Raw genomic sequence first — 25468 nt, 5'->3', positions numbered from 1 at the left:
ATAATACATTTGTATTATCTTTAACAAAACCAAAACTGATCCGTCTTGAACACCATTGAAAGTCAATGGAGGACGGATCAGTTTTCTATTGTGCCATATTGTGTCAGTGAAAACGGATCCGTCCCTGTTGACTTACATTGTGTGTCAGAACGGATCCGCTTGGCTCCGTTTCGTCAGATGACACCAAAATGCTGCAAGCAGCGCTTTGGCGTCAGCCTCCAAAGTGGAATGGAGACAGAACGGAGGCAAAATGATGCATTCTGAGCGGATCCTTTTCCATTCAGAATGCATTAGAGCAAAGCTGATCAGTTTTGGACCGCTTGTGAGAGCCCTGAACGGATCTCAAACAGAAAGCCAAAACGCTAGTGTGAAAGTAGCCTAACAGCCAGCCGATGTGTCCTTAAGGCTACTTTCACTACTGCATTATATTTCACAAAAAAAATCTAACTGTGAAAGTTAGTCAGACGGATCCGTCCAGACTTTGCATTGAAAGTCAATGGGGGACGGAGCAGTTTGAAAATTGCACCATATTGTGTCAACTTCAAACGGATCCGTCCCCATTGACTTACATTGTAAGTCTGGACGGATCAGTTTGGCTCCGCACGGCCAGGTGGACACCCGAACGCTGCAGTTCCGGTGTCCGCCTGCTGAGTGGAACGGAGGCCAAGCGGAGCCAGACTGATTCATTCTGAGCGGATCCGCATCCACTCAGAATGCATTGGGGCTGGACGGATGCGTTCGGGGCCGCTTGTGAGAGCCTTCAAACTGAGCTCACAAGCGGAACCCCGAACGCAAGTGTGAAAGTAGCCTTAGTTGTCACACATGCCAGCAGGTTTGTCAAACATCCTGGATCCTCTTGTACATGGGTAGCAGGTTGATTCATGCTACTATAGAACACAGCCAGTAGGAATCAGCATACTAAGAAATGGCTTCTTACCAGCACTTGGGACACGTGATGTAGACAACCTTCTGAGAGACAATCTAAAGACCAGAGGATGCCATAACTATCATGTAACAGCCGCATTGTTTACACTGCATCATCTAACAAATATTGAATTGCAGGACAAGCCCCTTATTGAGAAATATTATTTTAGAACATGTAGGCAAACAGATGCCCTTAAAATGTGCAAATCTTTTAAGGCCTCCTAACAAAAAAAAGGCCTAAAAGGATAAAAAGTGGTGTTTGAAACGGGACATCCCCTAATGACGACTTATTTGGCTAGAAGTCAGATGATAGATTCCCACAGGCATGAGGATGAAGCTCTTGAGAAGTGGTCCAGAGTTTGAGATCCATGTAAACTGAACAAAAACTGGCCCATACCACATAAGATTAATTTTTCAATGTACAACATTAATAGCTACAAAGCGTCACAACATGTAAACAGTTATATACAATAACATACATTGTACATACACAAAAGTATTGCTGTGCACAGTACTATACTGGGCAGCTGAGTTCACACTATAAAGAGGTCATGCCCACAACAGGAAACAAGAGTGAGTTGGTGGGCAGCACTCCTTAAAATTTGAAGATCACTCAAGTTTGCTCCTCAATTGTGCAAATTATGCATTAGAAATGCAGCAGCGATGGGATTAATACCACCTTGAATGGCACCAATTCCATGTCCCTGGTCACGTCATGTAACGGGTTATTGCTCTAAGGCCATATAGCAGAGCAGCTTGTAGTCTGGCTTCAAGCAAAAGCAAGTTCAAGTGGGCCTGCAATAAAAAAAATAAAAAAAACAATTAGCATCTCAAATACATGCTTGTATAAAACACTACAGAGGACAACACATTCAATGATATTAGCTATAATTCAAACAAACTGGTGAAGCACAAACCCTGTGAAAACACATTTGACTTGATTGCAGGCATTTTTCTGCTTCCAACGATGTCCTCCTGTCTGCATGTGTCATATCGAATAACATTGTTTTCTGAGTCTAGTTACCAACAAGTCTAACTGTCTCGGTCACAGACAATAACTCATATGGGGCCTGGGAGAGAACAGAGGGACTCCCACCTAGAAGATTTGGGCAGTTAAAGGACTCAGTCCTTTAAAGGCGTCCCACAAAAAAGATTCTAGATCCCACCTGGATCTGAATACTTTTGTAATCGCAAGTAATTAAAAAAAAAAATTGTATAGCCACAGAGTTATTCAATAAAGTGTATCTGTACAGCACCACCTGCTGTTTATAAATATTTTTTTCTTTTTGTCCAGCTCACTGAAGGTCGTACATGCTCAGTTTCATTTTTCAACTTCCTCCTGAGTTTTGATATGGAGAGCATGTGGACCCACCAACTTAGTTGCAGAAAAGACCCCCTGTGCTGCCAGCTTGATATAAATCTAGCAGAGCAATGAATGGGGAGATCTCTGGATCCATGTGAGGTACAGGGCTGGTTCTAGCTTTGTTAGAAAGAGGGTAACATTAATCCTTGGATAACCCCTTTTTTTAATCAAATCATTTTTATTAATCAGGTATAATAAATTTTTCCTGATAGCACATTGTCTTTTCCATCATAATACAGAAATTTTGAAAAGTATAAGCATCAGATGACAAATCCATCTCAGTAGTATACCATGTACACAATTAAGGGTAAATCTAGCAAATTATAGGCACAAAACATAGCATTAGCCTAACCTCACCCCCCCCCTCACCCTTTTTGAATCGGATCATTTTATTGAACAGGTATAATAAACTTTTCCTGGATGCACATTTTCTCTTCCAACATAATGCAGAAAACAGAAAAGTACAGTAACATAAGGCAGCATCAAATGACACATCCATTTCAGCAGTAGACAATGTACCCAATCACGAGTAAATATAGCAAATTAAAGGCACAAAACATAACATAGGCCTGACCCCCCCCTATGAATAGGAGCATGAGGGTCTCTGTCATATCTTATATCACAATATGGGTATGATACATCCATTCATTCCACAATCTCTCCTAACAAACACTTTTTTCCATAATCATGTCATGCACCCTCTGCACGAATTCATCCACCGTTGGCGGACTCCCCCAGATCCACCGCTGTGCCACCAGTTTCCTGGCCACATATAGCAGCCTTCCCACCGCCACCTTGACCAACTCACTTCCTCCAATCTCCGACATATAGCCCAACACACATACCTTAGGATCCTTTTGCAATCTCAACGCCAATTTTTTATTAATCATGGTCAGCACCTCATCCCAGTATCTACCCATCACTGGACACAACCAGAGAATATGCAACAAATCCACTCCCTCCTCCATGCACTTCGGACACATCATTCCTGACACCAATTTTTCGTAAAAATACCGGCGTTTTATATACTCTGTGGATGATGAAAAGCTGTGACAGTTTAGCCTGTTCACTTAAGGACACTCTGGGAACTGCCTCCAATATATCTTCCCACTGATCTTTAGACACAGCCCCCAAATCACCCTCCCATTTCATCATCCACGTCAGAGGGAACCCAGCTAGGAACTTGTCTAGCAATAGAGTATACACCTGCGATATCAATCCGCTCTTCCCCCCTTTCGGGAGAATAAGTTTATGTACCACATCCATTTTAGCTATGACACATCCTTTCCTCACCGTGACATCATAGGCATGTCTCAATTGTAGATACTGATAAAACCAAACCTTGGGGACATTAAATTCTTGCTGTAGACCCTGAAATGATTTGAACACATTGCCCTCCATCAGTTGACCTATACTCATTACCTCATGAGATTCCGAATTCCTAACAGACGTGAATTCTGGCAATAAATTATTGTTCCATATTGGGGACAGCTCTCCAACTCCTCCCACACCTCTAAGCAGTTTGACCTTCGCCCATACCTTCTTCATAAGTTCAATAAGCAAGACCTTCTCTCTCCCCCATGCATTCCCGCCCCCTCCAGTATACACATAAGGTCACGACTTCCCAACCAGTGCTGCAGTATCCTTCCAGTCACATCCGGCGACTGGAAGTCAATCCAGCCCTTAAAGTGCTGACACTGGGAGGCCAAGAAATAGATCCAGGCATTCGGAACTGCCAAACCACCTTCTGTCTTCGGGTACTGCAACGTCTCTAGTTTGATCCTTGCTTGGCCATACTTCCAAATAAGGTCCCTGAACATAGAATGTATTTTCCTGAACCTATCTAAAAGAATCCACACGGGGGCATTATTGAGTACATAAAGCAGCTGAGGAATCATTACCATCTTTAAAAGGTTCACTCTACCCACTACAGATAGAAAGAGCCTACACCAGGTCCTAACCTTAAGTCTAAAAGTAGCAAGCAAAGGGGTCAGATTTAGTTCTTCAAAATCCAACAATCTAGGTGTTATGTACAACCCTAAAAATATTTGAACTTGTCCACACAGGGAATCCTACCATTAACTCGCTCAACCGACAGGACCTGCCCATCAACAGGCATCAGAGCAGACTTTTGCCAATTAATCTTAAGTCCAGAGAACCTCCAAAAATCTGTGACATGGCCGCATCCAGGGATGTCCCAGTATCGCCCAAGAAAAGCAAGGTGTCATCAGCGTACATAGCGACCTTATTTTGTACCCCACCATATCTGAACCCCACAATATGAGGTGACAGGCGTATTAAAGCTGCTAGAGGCTCAATAGCTAGAGCAAATAATAAAGGAGATAGTGGGCATCCCTGCCTGGTGCCCCGAGCCAGAGTAGAGTAAAGTTATGACAACCCCCCATTAGCTCTAATGCGCGCCCTGGGACTCGAGTAAACCGAGCACCAAAGCCCATAGCTCTCAAGACTCCCCACAAATAATTCCACTCTACACTATCAAACGCCTTAGCGGCATCAAGAGTAAGCAAGGCCCTGTCTCCACAATTATCTGGCGGAATACTCAGACTAGCATATAGTCTGCAGATGTTTATAGCAGTCGATTTCCCAGGCATGAAGCCTGTCTGATCTGAGTGTACAATTGTCAGAATCACCCTGGACAACCTGTTCGCCAACACCTTTGCTAGGAGCTTCACATCCACTGTTAAAAGCGAAATCGGTCTATAGGAGTCAGGTAATTTGGGATCCTTCCCAGGCTTGGGAAGGACTATGATTATAGCCTCCTGCATAGAGTGTGGTAGCGAACCTGTCTCCAGTGAATGTTCAAGCACCTTAAGCAATTCGGGGAGGAGCACCCCCTTGCAATTTCTTATATACCTCCACCGATAGGCCATCTGCCACCGGGCCCTTGCCATTCGCCATATCTCCAAGTGCCGCCTCCAGTTCAAGTGAAATCGGCTCTTCTAATCTCTCCCTATCCTCATCTGACAACACAGATAATTGCGCCTCCTCCAAAAAGGCAGTCAAAGCATCCTCAGAACTAGGGACAGTAGATGCGTATAGGGACACAAAAAGCTTTTAGTATGTCCAATATTCCTTTTGTGTCCTGCCTACTGTTCCCAGTTCCTGTATACAAGAGGATCCCCGCTGAGCTTGAGAAACAGACAGTAAATGACCTACCTTCTCACCCTCCTCAAAAGATCTTTGGTGGTAAAAACTACGCTTCCGCTCTGTGGCCTGCATTAAATGACACCTCAACTGTTCCTGAGCTACCGCCAGAGCCTCACTATTAACCAAGGAAGGGAACCTACCAAACACCCGTTCAGCTTCCGCCACTTGTACATGTGCTTTAACATCCGATTCTCTAGACTTGGATTTGTGCTTACTAATTTCTTTCATGAATACTCCCCTTAAGAACGCTTTCATAGCCTCCCAGACTCAGTGTATGGAAGCCGTCCCTACATTAATAGCAAAATATTCCCTATCCGCCAGAGAAATCTCAGATAGATCACCCAGTACATTAAGCCAATGCAGGTTGCATTTCCACAACCTCAGTCCCTGTCTGAGCGCCCCCAGGCACAAGTCAATCTGCACCAAGGAATGGTCAGACAACGACCAAGGGTGATAGATAATACCCCGAATCAGAGGCAACAACGTCATTAACAAGAGCCAGATCTATGCGTGATAGAGAATGATGCGTAGCAGATCTGCACAAATATTCGCGCCTATTAGGGTTACGTACTCTCCACACGTCAAACAAACCAGTTTCATTCATATTATTCTTCAGAGCTGCACTCCCCGGTGATCCACCTGACCCCTCCACCCGACATCTATCCAAGGAGTCGTCCGGCGTGCAGTTGAAGTCCCTTACTAGTAGCCATGGTAACCCAGGGAAGTCCGCCACGAAGGTCATAATTGCACGTACCAAAGGAGAAACAAACGGCGGGGGCACATACACTGACACCAACACCACCTGGATCCCATCAATCTTACACACAATACATACAAACCTGCCCTCAGTATCCACACACTGCTGCACATGTTCATATCTAATACTTTTATGCACTAACACACATACTCCCCTGGAATGTGAGGAATGGATTGCGTGTACCACATGTCACACCCAGCTTTTGTTCAGCCACTGTACAGTATCACTAGTCAAATGCGTTTCCTGCAGGCAACAGATGGCAGGCTGAAAACGCCTCAAGTAGTGAAAAATACACTGTCATTTCCGTGCATCAGCCATACCCCTCACATTCCAGCTCAAAACTTTAATCACCTGTGTCATGACAAAACACTGACATACCTCCCTCTCACACCCCACTCAATCAATTCAGAGTTCATGCCCTGATCCCTCCCCCTACCTAACCCCCCCCCCCCATCATTATCAGATTCCTGCAAATGAGAACAGTTGTCCCCACATTTCCAACTTTAAACCCATAAACAGGGCAATCCATGAGCAACTTGCCCACTAATGAACAACAATCCCCTAACCGCCTACTCCCACCTCAGAATCTACCATGTGGTAGCATTGTAAAGTACACTTAACTGGTGCAACATTATGGTGACATTAAAGTGCAAACACATAAGGAAATCAAACCAAAATGCATATCTGCCTCCTTCAAGTGTCCAGGGACCCATTTCTCAGTTGCCGTTCGTGGACGTCCAGCCACTGTGCCGCTTCATCTGGATCCTTGAAAAATCTAGTGGATCCCAATGCCACCACTCGTAATTTAGCAGGGAACAGCATGGCATATGGAACCTGCAACCCTCTAAGCCTTTTCTTGACATCCATAAAACGGCTCCTCCTCCGCTGCACCTCATTCGAATAATCTGGAAAAATGGACACTGACCCCGTTCAGGACGATCTCTTCATCTCTGGACTGACGTAGAATAGTGTCCCGATCTTTAAAATGCAATATCTTCGTAAGGATAGGGCGAGGAGGTCTGCCTGGTGGGAGCGGCCGCATGGGCACTCTGTGCGCCCGCTCCACCGCATACAGGGAAGATAGGCCTTTCTCATGAAACTGGTGTAACCATTTCTCCACAAATTCAGTGGCATTGGCCCCCTCTGTCTTCTCTGGCATTCCTACAATTCACAGATTGTTCCTTCGCGATCTGTTCTCTAAATCATCCGTCTTGGCATACAGGGCAGCAATGTCCTTCATAGACGTCTTGGACACCATTTGCAAAGGCTGGACTACATCCTCCAGTGACGACACCCCCTTCTCCAATTCAGAGGTGCGCTCGGATATCTTATGTAAATTGTGTCTAATTATAGAAACATCAGACCGCAAACTGCTGACTTGTACTGTGAGCACTTTAACCGCCTCACGTCCGCCCATAGGATATAAACGTCCTATGGGTGGACGTCTATTTCTGACAGCACGTTTTAAAACGTCCTGTCAGAAATAGCAGCTGCACGCTAATCGTGCAGCTGCTGATCGGGTTGCCCGCTGTCAGTGACAGCAGGGCAACCCAGAGATAAGGCAGGGACAGTGCCCAGGTGTCCCTGCCTTCACGATCGCTGCAGACACAGCGCTCACCGAGCGCTGTGTCTGCAGAGCAGGAAGCGCTGTGCGCTTCCTGTTCCGGCGGTCACCGCCGGGACCGGAGAGTGCAGGGGCTGTGTGAGGTCTCAGAGACCTCGATCAGCCCTGCTGTGAGGCTGTACAGCGCAGGATTGCTGCTGTACAGCCTCTATAGGGGTGCATTTCCACTGTAACTGGGGCTACTATGTCAGCCCCAGTTACAGGAGAAATCAACAGTGAAAAAAAAAAAAAAAAAAAGTGAAGTAAATGTCCCCCAGAGGTCTTGTATGACCTTATGGGGGACGAAAAGTGTAAAATAAAATAAAGTGTTGAAAAAATAAAATAAAAAAAAGGTTCACATGTAAAAAAAAAAAAAATCCCAAGTAAGGAATAAAAAAAAAAAAAGAAAAAATAAAATAGACATATTTAGTATTGCCGCGTCCGTAAAAACCAGCTCTATAAAAATATCACATGACCTAACCCCTCGGGTGAACACCGTAAAAAATAAATAAAAAAAACTGTCACAACAAGCAATTTTTGTCACCTTGCATCACAAAAGGTGCAACACCAAGTGATCAAAAACGCGTATGTCCCACAAAATAGTACCAATAAAACCGTCACCTCATCCCGCAAAAAATGAGCCCCTACATAAGAAAATCTCTCAAAAAATAAAAAAACTATAGCTCTCAGAACATGGACACATTAAAACATAATTTTTTGGTTTCAAAAATGCTATTATTGTGTAAAACTTTAATAAATGAGAAAAAGTATACATATTAGGTATCGCCACGTCCGTAACAATCTGCTCTATAAAAATGTCACTTGACTGAACCCCTCAGGTGAACGCTGTAAAAATAAATAAATAGAAACTGTGCTAAAACAACCAATTTTTTGGTCACCTTGCCCCATAAAGTGTTATAATGAATGATCAAAAAATCATATGTACCCAAAAATAGTACTAATAAAACTGGCACCTTATCCCCTAGTTTCCAAAATGGGGTCACTTCTTGGGAGTTTCTACTGTAAGGGTGCATCAGGGGGCTTCAAATGGGACATGGCATCTAAAAACCATGTGGAGTTCCTTTCCTTCTGCGCCCTGCCGTGTGCCCATACAGCAGTTTACGACCACATGTGGGGTGTTTCTGTAAACCGCAGAATCTGGGTAATAAATAGAGTTTTGTTTGGCTGTTAACCATCGATGTGTTAAAGAAAAAAATTGATTAAAATGGAAAATCTGCCAAAAAAGTGAAATTTAAAAATTTGATCTCCATTTTCCTTTAATTCTTGTGGAACGCCTAAAGGGTTAACAAAGTTTGTAAAATCGGTTTTGAATACCTTGAGGGGTGTAGTTTCTACAATGGGGTCATTTATGGGGGTATCCACTATGTAGGCCCCACAAAGTGACTTCAGACCTGAACTGGTCCTTATAAAGTGGGTTTTGGCAATTTTCTTACAAATTTGAAGAATTGCTTCTAAACTTCTAAGCCTTCTAACGTCCTAAAAAAATAAAATGACATTTCCAAAATGATGCCAACATAAAGTAGACATATGGGAAATGTTAAATAATAACTATTTTATGAGGTATCACTTTCTGTTTTGAAAGCAGAGAAATAGAAATTTAGAAAATTGCGAATTTTTCAAATTTTTGGGTAAATTTGGGATTTTTTCATAAATAAAGGTGAAATATTTTGACTCAAATTTATGACTATCATGAAGTACAATGTGTCACGAGAAAACAATCTCTGAATGACTTGGATAAATAAAGGTGTTCCAAAGTTATTACCACATAAAGTGAGATATGTCAGTTTTGCAAAATTTGGCCTGGTCAGGAAGGGGGCAAAGGGCCCAGATGGGAAGTGGTTAAGGGTGCTATTACAACTTGCGACAGCAACCATTATGTCTTTCAGCGTGGGCTCCTCTGTAGACACGGCCCGAAGGCCCACTGTATCTTTTGCAGGGCTTGCAGGAGATGGCAAAAGCTGATCAGCCGTATCCAGGCTGTCGCCATCTATTCTATAGAACCGTCCTCCTGGTCAGAGGTGGTAAGCATTTCAGTCCCCTTATCATTAGACCCAATCGCCCACTCCGCTATCTAGACGGGCAAACTTGCTGAGCTTAGCTTCCGCGCTCTGGCTCACCACCTCTCCTCCATCGGCGCCATGTTGGCCCGCCTCCAGCCTGTCTTGTTTAGTAACTTTGCTAGACTTCCTCTGCATTTTCAGGCTCCCAATTGCAACAGCAACCACCGGACACTTTCCTCTCACCAGGTAAGGTTATTTCGAGAGAACGAAGCGTGCTACCGACAGTTTAGTACAGGATACTCGCAGGAGCAGTGAACAGTGCGTCTCACTCCATGCGCTCAGAGGCCACGCCACTGGATAACCCTTTTAAGTTGGGTGGATGTGTTCTTGAACTAGGGAATGGAACTTGGGTAAAGCCAAACCAGGTGGACTGATGTGGCCATGATGCAGACAAACTGGCGACTGCTGCGGTTTTCAGATTAGATGTTAAAGGGGTTATCCAAGGTTATAAAAAGCTGCCCCATATGCTGGGCCCCTCGCAATGAATATACTTACCTGGCTCCCCGCGCCACTCCTGGTCCCCGCACAGCCGCTTCTCCCCATGCGCAGATGAAAACATCTGGTGTCGGGGGAGCAGCCAATGGCAGGGACGAGCCTCCGTAGCATCACCCGCGATGCTAGGAGGCTCATCCCAGTCACCACCTGCTATTGGCTTTAGGAGGAGAGATGTGGGCCACAGCACCAGGACAGCCCTACCTTCAGCATGCTGCCTGGACTACCTGTAATAATGACCCCTATAGTTCTCCCAGTAATATGTACTCAGTCAGCGGCAGTGAGCATTAGCCCACCAAGAAAATTCCATGTAGGGTCTATGTCCAGTCCAACACTGTGGGTGTTGGACCCCCACTGATCAGACAGTGATGACCCATGCAGCATGGTCTGGGTATATGGTATTTTTTTTAAATGCAGCATACCCTGGGTATTTGTTTTTCCAGGCATTCTTCCTACAGGCCACCCTATAGGACTTAACAGAGGCACAGTGACACTGAACAGAAAGAAGTGAACAAAAACATGCAACTTAAAAAAATGCTGGAATTTTAAACTGTTAATCATGCACTATAAAAGAACAGGAAATAGCACTGAAGCCCCAAAACGGTTGACATTTTTCTTAAGAAATGGCTTTACAACATTACTAAAGGTCACCACAACGTTAGATGTTCTGATATTTTACTGCCATCTGAAAACTTAGTGATGTGATTAAAAGGAATATTTCTTGCAGAACACAAACAATTAGCTTCCAGACTTACCTTTTCCGAATGCTTAAATTCCCTCCAAAAGTCATTATATAGTTGGCGTGTCACCCTCTCTGGATGGCAAGTCACAGTTTTCATATAAACTTTCAAGCTCCTCTCCAGAAGCTGATTCACCTCACCGTAGTCATAATCATCATACCTAAGAGGCAAGTTACCACAGGCTTAATGGGAACCTGTCACCACAAAATGCAGTGCAATCTGCACGTAGCATACACAGTTAACAAAACGTCAATTTATACATTTATATCTCTGCTCTTTCTGAGCTCCATAGCCCAAGATAGGCATTTTATCAGGTTCTCTTTAAATGTTACAGCAAAGTTTTCCAAACAACTTGTTTAACTCCTTACCTGATCCCATAAATGCACTGGATATAGTTCCAGATGGCTCTACGCAATTTGAAAGTGTCTACTTCTTGGTGTGAAGCGATGGTATGATATGTCAGATTGTAGGCTACTTGGAACTTTTCATCCAGCAACTGACCAACCTCTGGATACAATCTATGCAATAGGGAGTATCCATGATCTTCCCATGTGTAGTCCTGGAAAAGAAATGGAATTCTAAAGTAAACTGATAAAGGAACTTTCAGCTTTTCCCTGGTAACCATTTTAGAGCCTCTATTGTGTTGCAGACTGAATTTTGTGTTTAAATTTCTTAAGTCCGCAACGAGAAGATGACTGTCTGCCTGCCAAATTGAATGACTTGCTAAAAACTACAAGTTAGTGGTCTTATGTTCAGATAAGATAACGGTGCTGGTGTTGGCAATTGACCAATTAGCCATAATGAATTGTGCAAAGTATGGCTTCAGTGCTAACCAATTATGAGTGTTATTTGGCTGTTTTAACCATTATGATGACACATTGAGAAGTTACACCCTCCACACCCTGTTGGGAATCTTGCAGAGTTCTGGTTATTCCACTGGTGCAACATCATTCACCTGTAACACGTGGCTTGATCCCCCTACACACGATAGCAGAGGGCAAGTGGTCCTTTTAAAGCCTTCACTTCATAACCACACCACTGCAAATGACTACAGCATGGTCTTCAAGGAGGAGAATGGTTATATGGACACAAACATTTATGGATCTGTTCCCACTAGTGTCTTGGGTCCAGGGAAAGCAGCTCTTAAGGAGCTTCTTATCTGCTTTATAATTTTTCTAAAATCCAGATTTAAGAAAAGTCCTCTAGGACTAAACATGAACACATTCATTTCTTATCATTTGTATTTTCTATTGTCAGAAGAGCAAAAAAGGACGACTTACATGAGCACGGAATGTAGGAGGAGTCTGCTCCCCTCTTCGAGTGAAGTCAATGTAGCCAAAATCTGCGTCATCCAGGAAGCAGAGGACACTTGGGGAGTAGACAGAATGAACCGGATCATCTGTTAAGTACAAATATTGGACTAACTTATGTAGAAACCACACATGTACAGATGTAAGAAAGCTGTTAAAAAAAAAATCATAATGCATATTGCATACCATTAGTAGTGACCATTGCACATTCTCTCTTCTCCCGTTCAAATCTAGTCTCCTTCTCTTGTTCACTTGCCTCTTGAGCCTCCTGATCCAGTTTCTTAATCTGAGCCAAAACACGCTCTGCTTCTTGTGGAGTGCTGGTTCCCTGTGTACACAATGTGCAAAGTTCAGATTCACGGCGCCACAATTGCAATGTTCCCACTTTTGCACTGCGTGAGTTTTTTTTCTCTAGAACTGCAAACCTGCATCTCCACTTTAATCAAAAGAACATTTACTGGCTTTAGTTGTGATATGTCCCCAAATGGTCAAGTGCCATTTAGGGACATTACTTCCAAAAGGAGGCCACACTTAGTATGCCAGGTACTGGAACAGAGGGGAGTGAAATAAGTTATAGGTTACATTTTAACACTCCTTTGGCCCTCATTGAATTTAGTGTCGTGGTGCGAAAAAAAAAAACTTTGTGAAATTGTTCATTTTATGCAACATTCATTTGCTTTGTCGAAATGATTGCAGAATCACACATTAATCCTTCCATTTCACATGTTTATAGTGCCATACAAATAAATGCTACCCAAGTTTCACAAGTAAGCAGTTGACTACGCACCTCGCTAATTGTGACATCAGGGGAAGGGGCCCGCTGAATGCCTTCCTTTCCTTCTGGAGGGTAGATGCCACAAGCAAGAATAAACGAGGCGAGTGCATGGAAGTGGGTGAGCAGAACAAGGGCATGGATCAACTCTGCAAGAGACCAGGCATGTCCAGCTGGAGATTTTAGAAGACACTGGGGAGCAAGAAGAAAAAAAAATCCTTTCAAGAGTGGGTTCACGCAAGTTTTTGATGGCATTTTGAGTACTTATGCCATTTTAGTGGATTTTTTGAACATGCAGTTTCAGGTGTTTTTTTGGTAAACCAGTTCCAGTATTGAACTGGGATGGTCTCCGACTGCATTCAGTTTGTCAGTTGTCCAGGTGCTGTCGGTTCTAAACTCTGAAGTCAAGTATGGCTGATACTGATCCATCCAGTACATCTACTCACCTCAATGTGTTCTTTGGTTATCAGCCATGGCCTATGAGCAAGATATTTATTTAGATCATTTAGTCTGCGCAGCTTGAGAGGTGCAAAGCTCAGTCCTTCCAACCAACGAGGATCCCCACCAACTTGAAGAAAGCATGATGAATGAAGTGAAACTAAATACACACAGTGGTGTCGAGCAGATGCCTGAAAAAAGTCAAGAAAAAGTACATCAACATTTACCGTGACAACCTCCCTTATCCTGCAGTCGCACATCACAATCCAAAAAGGATTTCCAAAATATAACTCAGTCATCCAAAATGAATCAGTTTTGTTTTCCCTTCATTGGTAGTGCGAGTGAAACAGGTGGGGTCCAGACTTGTGTTTGGGAGGCAGCTTGCTGCTGCATAAACCTTCCTGCACTACTTCCTGATCATGATGACCAAGCAAGTTAAAGGTGTTTTCCGAGTGTTTTATACTGATGGGACTTTGGCGCCCGACTGTGTGCCACCAACCTAGGAGGCAATCTTTGGCGCCAAACTTGTATATCTTGAGAACACATCTGTATTCACAAATGTGTCTGGCATCTTGGTGTGTAAATACTATACATAGATCTTTCCATGAGATTATATATACATAAAGATAATCACGCACGTGGTTATTCCTGTACCGCTTATGACGTAAAACATCCTGAGCAATTTTCCACTTACAGATATGGTATCCACGGTCTAGTGGTTCATTGCTCACTATACTGTAAATTTTAATTTTTTTTCTTCTGTGTTACCTAGATTAGGCCACCACCTAGGGACTTACCAACATCATAGGGTCAGCCTAGGGCCTACCAGGAGGTTCCAGAATACAGGATCACCCTTCTCAGGGCGGCCATTCCGTTTATAGGCAGGGTCACCGAGTATAGGGCTATATTTAGGGATTGGCCCAAACCAACTACATCAACCCTGCCTATCAACGGTTAGTGCCACTGAGCATTACAGTATGTATCCTTGATGTGCCGTCATGGTGATACCTTTTTTGTTCTTTTTCTGTGTTATTTTTGGTTTGTGGGAGTTTGTTATTTTATAAGCGATTTGTATTAAAGGCTACATTTTATAACAAGTGTTTCCTGTGACTATAATAATTATACATATACCACCTGTGGTTATTACTCCCTCTGACGGGATATTGTCATAGCTGTGATTTTGAGTGTTTTAGGCCTCATGCACACAACAGTATTTTTTCACGGTCCGCAAAACGGGGTTCCGTTGGTCCGTGACAGTTTTTTCGTCCGTGGGTCTTCCTTGATTTTTGGAGGATCCACGGACATGAAAAAAAAAAAGTTGTTTTGGTGTCCGCCTGGCCGTACGGAGCCAAACGGATCCGTCCTGACTTACAATGCAAGTCAATGGGGACGGATCCGTTTGACGTTGACACAATATGGTGCAATTGCAAACGGATCCGTCCCCCATTGACTTTCAATGTAAAGTCAGGAGTTAATATACCATAGGATCAGAGTTTTCTCCAATCCGATGGTATATTTTAACTTGAAGCGTCCCCATCACCATGGGAACGCCTCTATGTTAGAATATACCATCGGATTTGAGTTAGATCGTGAAACTCAGATCCGACAGTATATTCTAACAGAGGCGTTCCCATGGTGATGGGGACGCTTCAAGTTAGAATATACTACGAACTGTGTACATGACTGCCCCCTGCTGCCTGGCAGCACCTGATCTTTTACAGGGGGCTGTGATCCGCACAATTAACCGCTCAGGTGCCGCACCTAAAGAGTTAATTGTGCGTATCATAGCCCCCTGTAAGAGATCAAGTGCAGACCCCCTCCCTCCCCAATATTATATTCATTGGTGGCCAGTGCGGCCTCCCCTCTCCCCCCAGTTAAAATCACGTTCCGAATCCCCCATAATTGGTGGCCAGTGCGGCCTCACATCTCTCCCCCCCCCCCCCCTAGTTAAAATCACGTTCCCCCATCATTGGTGGCAGTGGACAGTTCCGATCGGAGTCCCAGTTTAATCGCTGGGGCTCCGATCGGTAACCATGGCAACCAGGACACTACTGCAGTCCTGGTTGCCATGGTTACTTAGCAATTTTTAGAAGCATTATACTTACCCTCTAGCTGCGATGTCTGTGACCGGCCGGGCGCTCCTCCTACTGGTAAGTGAAAGGTCTGTGCGGCGCATTGCTTATAGCACAGACCTGTCTCTTACCAGTAGGAGGAGCGCCCGGCCGGTCACAGGCATCGCAGGTAAGTATAATGCTTCTAAAAATTGCTAAGTAACCATGGCAACCAGGACTGCAGTAGCATCCTGGTTGCCATGGTTACCGATCGGAGCCCCAGCAATTAAACTGGGACTCCGATCGGAACTCTCCACTGCCACCAATGATGGGGGAATGTGATTTTAACTAGGTGTGGGGGGGAGGGGATAGGGAAGGCCACACTGGCCACCAATGAATATAATATTGGGGAGGGAGGGGGTCTGCCCCCTCCTGCCTGGCAGCACCTGATCTCTTACAGGGGGCTATGATACGCACAATTAACCCTTTAGGTGCAGCACCTGAGGGGTTAATTGTGCGGATCACAGCCCCCTGTAAAAGATCAGGTGCTGCCAGGCAGCAGGGGGCAGTCATGTACACAGTTCTCAGTATATTCTAACTTGAAGCGTCCCCATCACTATGGGAACGCCTCGGTATTAGAATATACTGTCGTATATGAGTTTTCACTAAGTGAAAACTCATATCTGAAAAAGCTTTTATGCAGACGGATCGGCGATCCGTCTGTGTGAAAGTAGCCTACGGACAAGGATGACGGACGCGGATGCCAATCTTGTGTGCATCCGTGTTTTTTCACGGACCCATTGACTTGAATGGGTCCGTGAACCGTTGTCCGTCCAAAAAATAGAACAGGTCATATTTTTTGGACGGACAGGAAACACGGATCACGGCCGCAGATGAACAACGGTGCATTTTCAGAGTTTTCAACGGACCCATTGAAACTCAATGGGTCCGCCGAAAATCACGGAAAACGGAACAACGGCCACGGATGAACACAACGGTCGTGTGCATGAGGCCTTATACTGATGATCTATTCTCGGATTAGATCGGTCACTGCCACAGCCTTCTTGCAACTTACCAAGCACAGCGCTGTCCATTGTACAGCAGCTGTGCTTGGTACTGCAACTCTGCTCCATTCACTTAAATGGGACTGAGCTGCCCCGAGGTCATGTGACTGATGAAAATGACATCACTAACCTTGGAAGAGACCAGTGCTCACAGGAGTTCCGCAGCCTCTTCATACAGCTGATTGGTGGGGGTGCAGGGAATCAGACCCCCATTGATCAGAAACCGCTGCCCTTTCGTAGGGATAGGTCATCAGTAGGGATGAGCGAATCAACTTGATCTGAAGTCGATTTGCGGTACCTTGGAACCGGACCCGAGTACAGTATCAAGGTTTTTTACAGTAATAATTAATTCAAAGTTATTACATGAAGTCTCGCAAGACTTCGCAAAGTAATAACTTCGGCTCATCGGAGCCAATTCCTTCTAATGCTGTACGGAGCTCACAAGGTTTTATGTGAATCGACTTCGGATGAAGTATCCGAAGTCTATTGTCTCATCCCTAGTAATCAGTATTCAACTTTCAGTACAACCCCAACAATTAAATAGGGGACGGAGGGGATGAAAACATGGCAAAAATCACTGCCAAATGTAGTGGTCATTTCCCAGGAAAAATTGTGCAGCCATTTGCCACCACAGGTTTGGCCCTGTGTATTCAGCTGGACCATGTGGTCTCACCCTAAGGTTTCTAGTGTATGCTCACAATGCTAGTTAGTGACTGAAGTGGTATGTGCCATGTGACCAGTCACAACCATCTTTTCTAATACCAGATGATCCCTTGGTTTATCTAGACAGGACCCTACACAAACATGTGTGTGGGGAGAACCAGGAGGACCCCATGCATGTTATATTTGCAGCCGATCCCACTGAAAATGGCATATTTGTTCACTTAATATACAGGGGGATGACTGTAGACAATCGTATATGGTAGTCAACTACTGAAGTACAATGAAGATGCTCGTTCATCAGGTGATCCTGTCATTCATGCAGGCACCACCGATCAGTTTCTGGGCAGCAGATCATGTGGTGTAAACAGCGATCTGCTGCCCAGTATGAGGAGTGATCCCCAGTCCTCGAACAGTGAAGGAGATCGCTGTAGGTAGATGAGTAGTCTCCTTCACCGAACGAGCAGCCGAATGTTGGGCAGGAACGCTTCCTTCCTGGCAATCAGCTGCTCATCTAAATCCACCTCAACTCACAGCATCATAGTCACTGTGAAAGCAGCCTTAGTTTTAGAATTTGTCAGGGCTAAAACCTGGGACCATTACTTACCATGATGGCCACGTAGTGCCTCTCTGGAAGGGGCAGCGCTCCATCCATACGCAAAAGCTGATGCTGGGTCTTCCAGAATATCCTCAGATATTCTGGATGGAGCCCCATTACTGCTGCGATGTTATCACTCACAACTGGTCGAGGCAACTGTAATGAAGGCACCAGTTAATACAGATTTACATAATGTAACTACAGTACACACGTATCCAGCCGCTTCTTACCTGTGACACAGGGATATACGCACTGGGTCCCCTGGTATCTCTTGGTCTTATCTGATCGCCTGAATCCTGAAACATTACAGATTGCTTTAAAACCGGAAGGATAAAATCATATCCACCCAGTGGAAAAAAAAAAAATATGACGAAGGCAATCTGCACGTGTTTTTACAGGCTTGGAGCAAGTTCTAGCATCAATTACATCAGCTATTACCATATGCGCAACTTGCCCCAGGCATTCCAATCATCAAGCCATTGGAATGCAGAAACACAGTAAATACCAGTATGCTCATGTCAAGCCCTCAGAAGACTTCATCAGGCTGGGTTCCTCACCACAGGAAATTATATAATACCGCACAGAACGTCCAGGAGCGGCCAGACGGCAAAATCTGACAGGCGTTCATACTTCTCAGGACTATTGCCAGTAAACAGATGGAAAGATAAGGATGTTTGAAATGATGGAATAAATGTGAATCTGCTACACAGTAAAACCTCTGAGATGACCTCTCAAAGATGGTAGCACTCTAGGAAAATGGCCCACTCTTAGAGTATATTATGTCACAGGAAATCGGATCTGGATAAAAACCCCTCTTTTGGAGGGGTTTCACCGTTACCTGGTTAAAAGCCATGAGATTTGGTGACCTTGAAGGGGTTATCTGGGAATTTCATATTCATGACCAGTTTAGAAAAAGACTGAGGGGAGATCTAATTACTATGTATAAATATATCAGGGGTCAGTACAGAGATCTATCCCATCATCTATTTATCCCCAGGACTGTGACGAGGGGACATCCTCTGCGTCTGGAGGAAAGAAGGTTTGTACACAAACATAGAAGAGGATTCTTTACGGTAAGAGCAGTGAGACTATGGAACTCTCTGCCTGAGGAGGTGGTGAGGGTGAGTACAATAAAGGAATTCAAGAGGGGCCTGGATGTGTTTCTGGAGCGTAATAATATTACAGGCTATAGCTACTAGAGAGGGGTCGTTGATCCAGGGAGTTATTCTGATTGGAGTCGGGAAGGATTTTTTCCCCTAAAATGAGGAAAATTGGCTTCCACATCATGGAGTTTGTTTAGCCTTCCTCTGGATCAACTTGCAGGATTAACAGACCGAACTGGATGGACAGATGTCTTTTCAGCCTTATAAACTATGGGGAACATTTATGAAGACTAGCGTTTTAGCTCCTATAGTGCCTCTACATAACTTTGGCGCATCCAGCTCCGATTCTAAATGTAAGACAGCTGGCTCGGGCGTAGCTCTGCCAAAAGTGACAAACTGATCATACAGATTTTTCTTTTCTTCTGGTGGATCAGAAAAATGGAAAACTAAACTGTAATGTGAACTCAGCCGTATGTGGACGAATTCTGCAGCATCAAAATGCACACCAAATAATGCAGATTTTATTCATAGCTGGTTTACCACAATTTTTACCCTCTGGATGTCATCCACCACATATTGACATTGTGTGAATATTAAAACTGCCCAGTGGGTCAACTTGTGTGTTAATACTGTTGCAGAATGTCTAGATTTTCAACATACAAATCCAAGACAGAAAATCTGCATCACAAGACCTCATTCACATTTTCGGGTTCATCAGACATCCATGAAAAAATAAAAATATCCATGTTTCATCCATGGAGGATCTGCTTTTGGTCCACAAGTACTTGCCCTCTGTATGTCATCTGTATTCTATGGACTAGAGCAGGCATGCTCAACCTGCGGCCCTCCCAGCATGCCGGAACAGCCTACACCTATCAGCAGGGCATTGTGGGAGTTGTAGTTTTACAACAGCTGGAGGGCCGCAGGTTGAGCATGCCTGGACTAGAGCATCTCCTATCAGTGGTCACTGAAAAACGGACCAAACATGGACGTCACCTGTGTAGTGTCCGATTATGTTTGGTCCGCATCAAGGACCATAGTCCATGTCTCCGATTTTTTTCAGTAAATATTGATGTGTGAAAAAACAGTAATATCAATGGGAATGTGTGCTGTCTATGGAAAATGCAGACAGTACACCTCAGTGGAAAACAGAACTGTGAACGAGGCCTAGATAAGGGTACTTTCACACTTGTGTTATACTTTTCCGGCATTCAGTTCCATCCTAGGGGCTCTATACCGGAAAAGAACTGATCAGTTTTATCCTAAGGCTACTTTCACACTAGCGTTTTTCTTTTCCGTCCTAGAGTTCAGTCCTAGAGGCTCAATACCGGAAAAGAACTGATCAGACATATCCCTATGCATTCTGAATGGAGAGTAATCCGTTCAGTTTGCATCAGGATGTCTTCAGTTCAGTCGTTTTGACTGATCAGGCAAAAGAGAAAACTGTAGCATGCTACGGTTTTATCTCCGGCTAAGGCCTCTTTCACACTTGCGTTGTTGGGATCCGGCATGCACTTCCGTTGCCGGAGGTGCCTGCCGGATCCGGAAAAACGCAAGTGTACTGAAAGCATTTGAAGACGGAACCGTCTTCCAAATGCTTTCAGTGTTACTATGGCACCCAGGACGCTATTAAGGTCCTGGTTGCCATAGTAGTAGTGGGGAGCGGGGGAGCGGTATACTTACAGTCCGTGCGGCTCCCGGGGCGCTCCAGAATGACGTCAGAGCGCCCCATGCGCATGGATGACGTGATCCATGCGCTTGGGGCGCCCTGACGTCACTCTGGAGCGCCCGGGGAGCCGCACGGACGGTAAGTACACTGCTCCCCGCTCCCCACTACACTTTACCATGACTGCCAGGACTTTAGCGTCCCGGCAGCCATGGTAACCACTCTGAAAAAGCTAAATGTCGGCTCCGGCAATGCGCCGAAACGACGTTTAGCTTAAGGCCGGATCCGGATCAATGCCTTCCAATGGGCATTAATTCCGGATCCGGCCTTGCGGCAAGTGTTCCGGATTCTCCATTCAGAATGCATTAGGATAATCCTGATCAGGATTCTTCCGGCATAGAGCCCCGACGACGGAACTCTATGCCGGAAGACAAGAACGCAGGTGTGAAAGAGCCCTAAGGGCTCTTTCACACTTGCGTTATTGTCTTCCGGCATAGAGTTCCGTCGTCGGGGCTCTATGCCGGAAGAATACTGATCAGGATTATCCTAATGCATTCTGAATGGAGAGTAATCCGTTCAGGATGCATCAGGATGTCTTCAGTTCCGGTACGGAACGTTTTTTGGCCGGAGAAAATACCGCAGCATGCTGCGCTTTTTGCTCCGGCCAAAAATCCTGAAGACTTGCCGCAAGGCCGGATCCGGGATCAATGCCCATTGAAAGGCATTGATCCGGATCCGGCCTTAAGCTAAACGTCGTTTCGGCGCATTGCCGGACCCGACGTTTAGCTTTTTCTGAATAGTTACCATGGCTACCGGGACGCTAAAGTCCTGACAGCCATGGTAAGTGTAGCGGGGAGCAGGGGAGCAGCATACTTACCGTCCGTGCGGCTCCCCGGGCGCTCCAGAGTGACGTCAGGGCGCCCCAAGCGCATGGATCACGTGATCACATGGATCACGTCATCCATGCGCATGGGGCGCTCTGACGTCATTCTGGAGCGCCCGGGGAGCCGCACGGACTGTAAGTATACCGCTCCCCCGCTCCCCGCTACTACTATGGCAACCAGGACTTTAATAGCGTCCTGGGTGCCATAGTAACACTGAAAGCATTTGGAAGACGGTTCCGTCTTCAAATGCTTTCAGTACACTTGCGTTGTTACGGATCCGGCAGGCACCTCCGGCAACGGAAGTGCATGCCGGATCCCAACAACGCAAGTGTGAAAGAGGCCTAAAAAAACTGAAGACTTGCCTGAATGCCGGATAAGGCATTTTTTCCCATAGGATTGTATTAGTGCCGGATCCGTCCTTCCGGTATGCGCAGACTGAAAAAAAGGTGAAAAAATAAATGCCGGATCCGTTTTTGCCGGATGACACCGGAAAGACTGATCCGGCATTTCAATGCATTTGTCAGACGGATCAGGATCCTGACCTGTCTGACAAATGCCATCAGTTTGCATACATTTTGATGGATCTGGCAGACCGTTCCTGCCAGAATCCTCTGCTGCAAGTGTGAAAGAACACTAAGTGAACATACCCTTCTAGCATTTCAACAAACATGTAAAAAGCCACTGATCAAGAGTGACCATTCTGATTCATAAACTGCAATCAAATCATCCTTAGCATTATAGGGGTTTTCCAGAATCCTGATATGGATGACCAATGCCTAAAATAGGTCATTAATATTCAATTGGTGAGGGTCAGACACAGGCACCTCCACCAATCAGCTGTTCCTTGCAGCCTCGGTGCTGGAACGATCACTTTGAATGGAGCAGAAAGCACAGCACCGTTCAGTGTAGTGGCCATGCTGGGTTACTGCAGCTCATCTCCCCTTGAGGTGAATAGGAGCTGCAGTAACCCAGCACGGTCACTACACTGAATGGAGCAGTGTTTTCTGTTCCAATCAAAGTCATCATTCCAGCGCCAAGGCTGCAGGCAACAGCTAAGCGGTGGAGGTGCCTGTGTCCGACCCTCACTAATCAGAGTGTAATGACCTATTCTGGACATAGGCAATCAATACCCAGAAAACCCCTTTAAGGGGGCTGGACACAATGAAAAATAAAAAGCTGCCTTCATCCAAAATCACACCCACACCTGTCCATGATTGTGTTCAGCCCCATCCACAATCTGTAAGCAAGTGTGGTGCCAAGTCAGAGGTAAAAAGGCTACTTTCACACTAGCTTTTTTTTGCGGATCCGTCATGGATCTGCAAAAATGCTTCCATTACAAAAATACAACCGCATGCATCCGTCATGAACGGATTCGGTTGTATTAGGTCTTCTATAGCTATGACCGATCCATCATCACCATTGAAAGTCAATGGGGGACAGATCCGTTTTCTATTGTGCCAGGATGGATCCGTTTGGCTCAGCTTCGTCAGGCGGACAGCAAAACGCTGCAGCCAGTGTTTTGGTGTCCGCCTCCAGAGCGGAATGGAGACTGAACGGAGGCAAACTGATGCATTCTGAGCAGGTCCTTTTCCATTTATTTTAAGGCTACTTTCACACTTGCGTTAGGAGCGGATCCGTCTGGTGTCTGTACAGACTGATCCGCTCCTATAATGTAAACGCTTGCATCCGTTCAGAACGAATCCATCTGCATAACTGTTTTTTTCAGATCTGACTTTTCACTTCGTGAAAACTCAGATCCGACAGTATATTCTAACAGAGGTGTTCCCATGGTGATGGGGATGCTTCAAGTTAGAATATACTAAAAGAACTGTGTACATGACTGCCCCCTGCTGCCTGGCAGGTGCTGCCAGGCAGCAGGGGGCAGACCCCCCTCCCCTGTATTTAACTCATTGGTGGCCAGTGCGGCCGGCCCCCCCTCCCTCCCCCTAATTAAAAGAACCGACCCCTTATCATTAGTGGCAGCGGAGAGTTACGCAATTTTAGAAGCATTATACTTACCTGCGATGTCTGTGACCGGCCGGGCGCTCTTCCTACTGGTAAGTGAAAGGTCTGTGCTATAAGCAATGCGCCACACAGACCTTTCACTTACCAGTAGGAGGAGCGCCCGGCCGGTCACAGACATCGCAGGTAAGTATAATGCTTCTAAAATTGCTAAGTAACCATGGCAGCCAGGAATGCAGTAGCGTCCTGGTTGCCATGGTTACCGATCGGAGTCCCAGCGATTAAACTGGGACTCCGATCGGAACTCTCCGCTGCCACCAATGATGGGGGGGGGGGCGGTCATTTTAATTAGGGGGGAGGGGGGGCCAGCCGCACTGGCCACCAATGAGTTAAATACAGGGGAGGGGGGGGGGGGGTCTGTACAGTTCTTTTAGTATATTCTAACTTGAAGTGTCCCCATCACCATGGGAACGCCTCTGTGTTAGAATATACTGTCGGATCTGAGTTTCACGATCTAACTCAAATCCGATGGTATATTCTAACATAGAGGCGTTCCCATGGTGATGGGGATGCTTCAAGTTAAAATATACCTATTAATAGGGACTTCTGACTTTACATTGATAGTCAATGGGGGACGGATCCGTTTGCAATTGCACCATATTGTGTCAACGTCAAACGGATACGAAAACGCTGCAAGCTGCGTTCGGGTGTCCGCCTGCTGAGTGTAATGGAGGCGGAATGGAGCCAAACTGATGCATTCTGAGCGGATCCGCATCCACTCAGAATGCATTGGGGCTGTACGGATCAGTTCGGGGCCGCTTGTGAGAGCCTTCAAACGGAACTCACAAGCGGAACCCCGAACGCAAGTGTGAAAGTAGCCTAAGGCTACTTTCACACTGGCTTTCTGTTTGTGAGATCCGTTCAGGGCTCTCACAAGCGGTCCAAACGGATCAGTTTTGCCCTAATGCAAAAAGGGGTAAACGTGATGGAATATATCCCAGAGGTTTCACAAAGCATCCCTCATATGTGCTCATCACAGTGAGTGACGACATCAGGGATTACAGGGATCTGTAAAGCAGAGGAAGTCAAACACAAGGTCCCTAGCCTTAGAGCCTCCGGATCTCAGACGCAGCCATGTGAACTGTGACCTGGCGCCTCCAGGAGTACATGCAATCACCGCTAAAGCTGATGTAACTTACAGCCGGAGTTACAAGCAGGCTGCGGGAGAAGAGCGGCTCCAGACAGTCAGCTGGTCGCACCATGGAAACCGCAGGAACACGAGGCCCCCTAGCGTTCATCCAGCGGGATTACATGTCCCAAGTGCCAGGAGCGGACAGCTGAGCGAACCTGTTACGTGCTCCCAAGGATTAGAGCAAAGGTCACCAGAGCCTTCCAGCCCCACTGCTCCAAGGAGCCCACCACAGGGGGACACACGGAATAAGGGAAAGCTGTAATAACTTCACAGCGGCCAGGAACATGCAGACAGCATTTTCCTAGGACAGTGTTCACACTCAACACACACCTTCATGATCCTGCGGGCACAGCACAGCTGACATCCGGGATAGCACTCCTCTCGGAGCCTTGAGCAAGCACAATGACTGCCTGCCACCCTGATGGGGTTAACGGAGCACAGCGCTTCCAGGGTTGCGGAGAAGTGCGGAGCCGGAACAGAAGCGCACAGAGGTACATGCATAGAGCTGCTTCACATCGGGAACCGCCGGTGGTGCTGCTAAATCACCTCACTCATGGCTGCGGACCGCTCAGAAGTCCTGCGAAGCGACCTCTTGCTGTATTTATAGCCTCGTCAGCCCTAGACCCTTACACTGTACTTC

General features: G+C 45.7%; 1 protein-coding gene across 1 annotated transcript; it reads right to left on the bottom strand.

Annotated features, from left to right (window-relative positions):
- Window positions 1-814: 814 nt before the first annotated feature.
- On the bottom strand, window positions 815-25468 carry SESN2 (sestrin 2). The gene is made up of 10 exons (XM_040424277.1): window positions 25159-25468; window positions 18252-18317; window positions 18031-18177; window positions 13657-13839; window positions 13226-13402; window positions 12625-12766; window positions 12409-12527; window positions 11497-11687; window positions 11144-11288; window positions 815-1719 (listed from the first exon to the last, which is right to left on the bottom strand). Exons 1-10 carry the CDS (start codon window positions 25327-25329, stop codon window positions 1633-1635), a joined length of 1428 nt encoding a protein of 475 aa, XP_040280211.1. The 5' UTR covers window positions 25330-25468; the 3' UTR covers window positions 815-1632.

Source organism: Bufo bufo, chromosome 3 (assembly GCF_905171765.1).
Source record: "Bufo bufo chromosome 3, aBufBuf1.1, whole genome shotgun sequence".
Lineage (NCBI taxonomy): Eukaryota > Metazoa > Chordata > Amphibia > Anura > Bufonidae > Bufo > Bufo bufo.
This window is presented reverse-complemented; position numbering and strand designations above follow the sequence as displayed.

Excerpts from the sequence above, each read along its gene's own strand:
- SESN2 (XM_040424277.1), bottom strand. The coding sequence starts at position 25,329 with ATGCATGTACCTCTGTGCGCTTCTGTTCCGGCTCCGCACTTCTCCGCA. Across the intron at positions 13,840-18,030 it reads GGCACTACGTGGCCATCATG|GCATCTGCTCGACACCACTG; the intron begins GTAAGTAATGGT and ends GACTTTTTTCAG. Across the intron at positions 11,289-11,496 it reads CAGTGCATTTATGGGATCAG|GTATGATGATTATGACTACG; the intron begins GTAAGGAGTTAA and ends CTTGCCTCTTAG.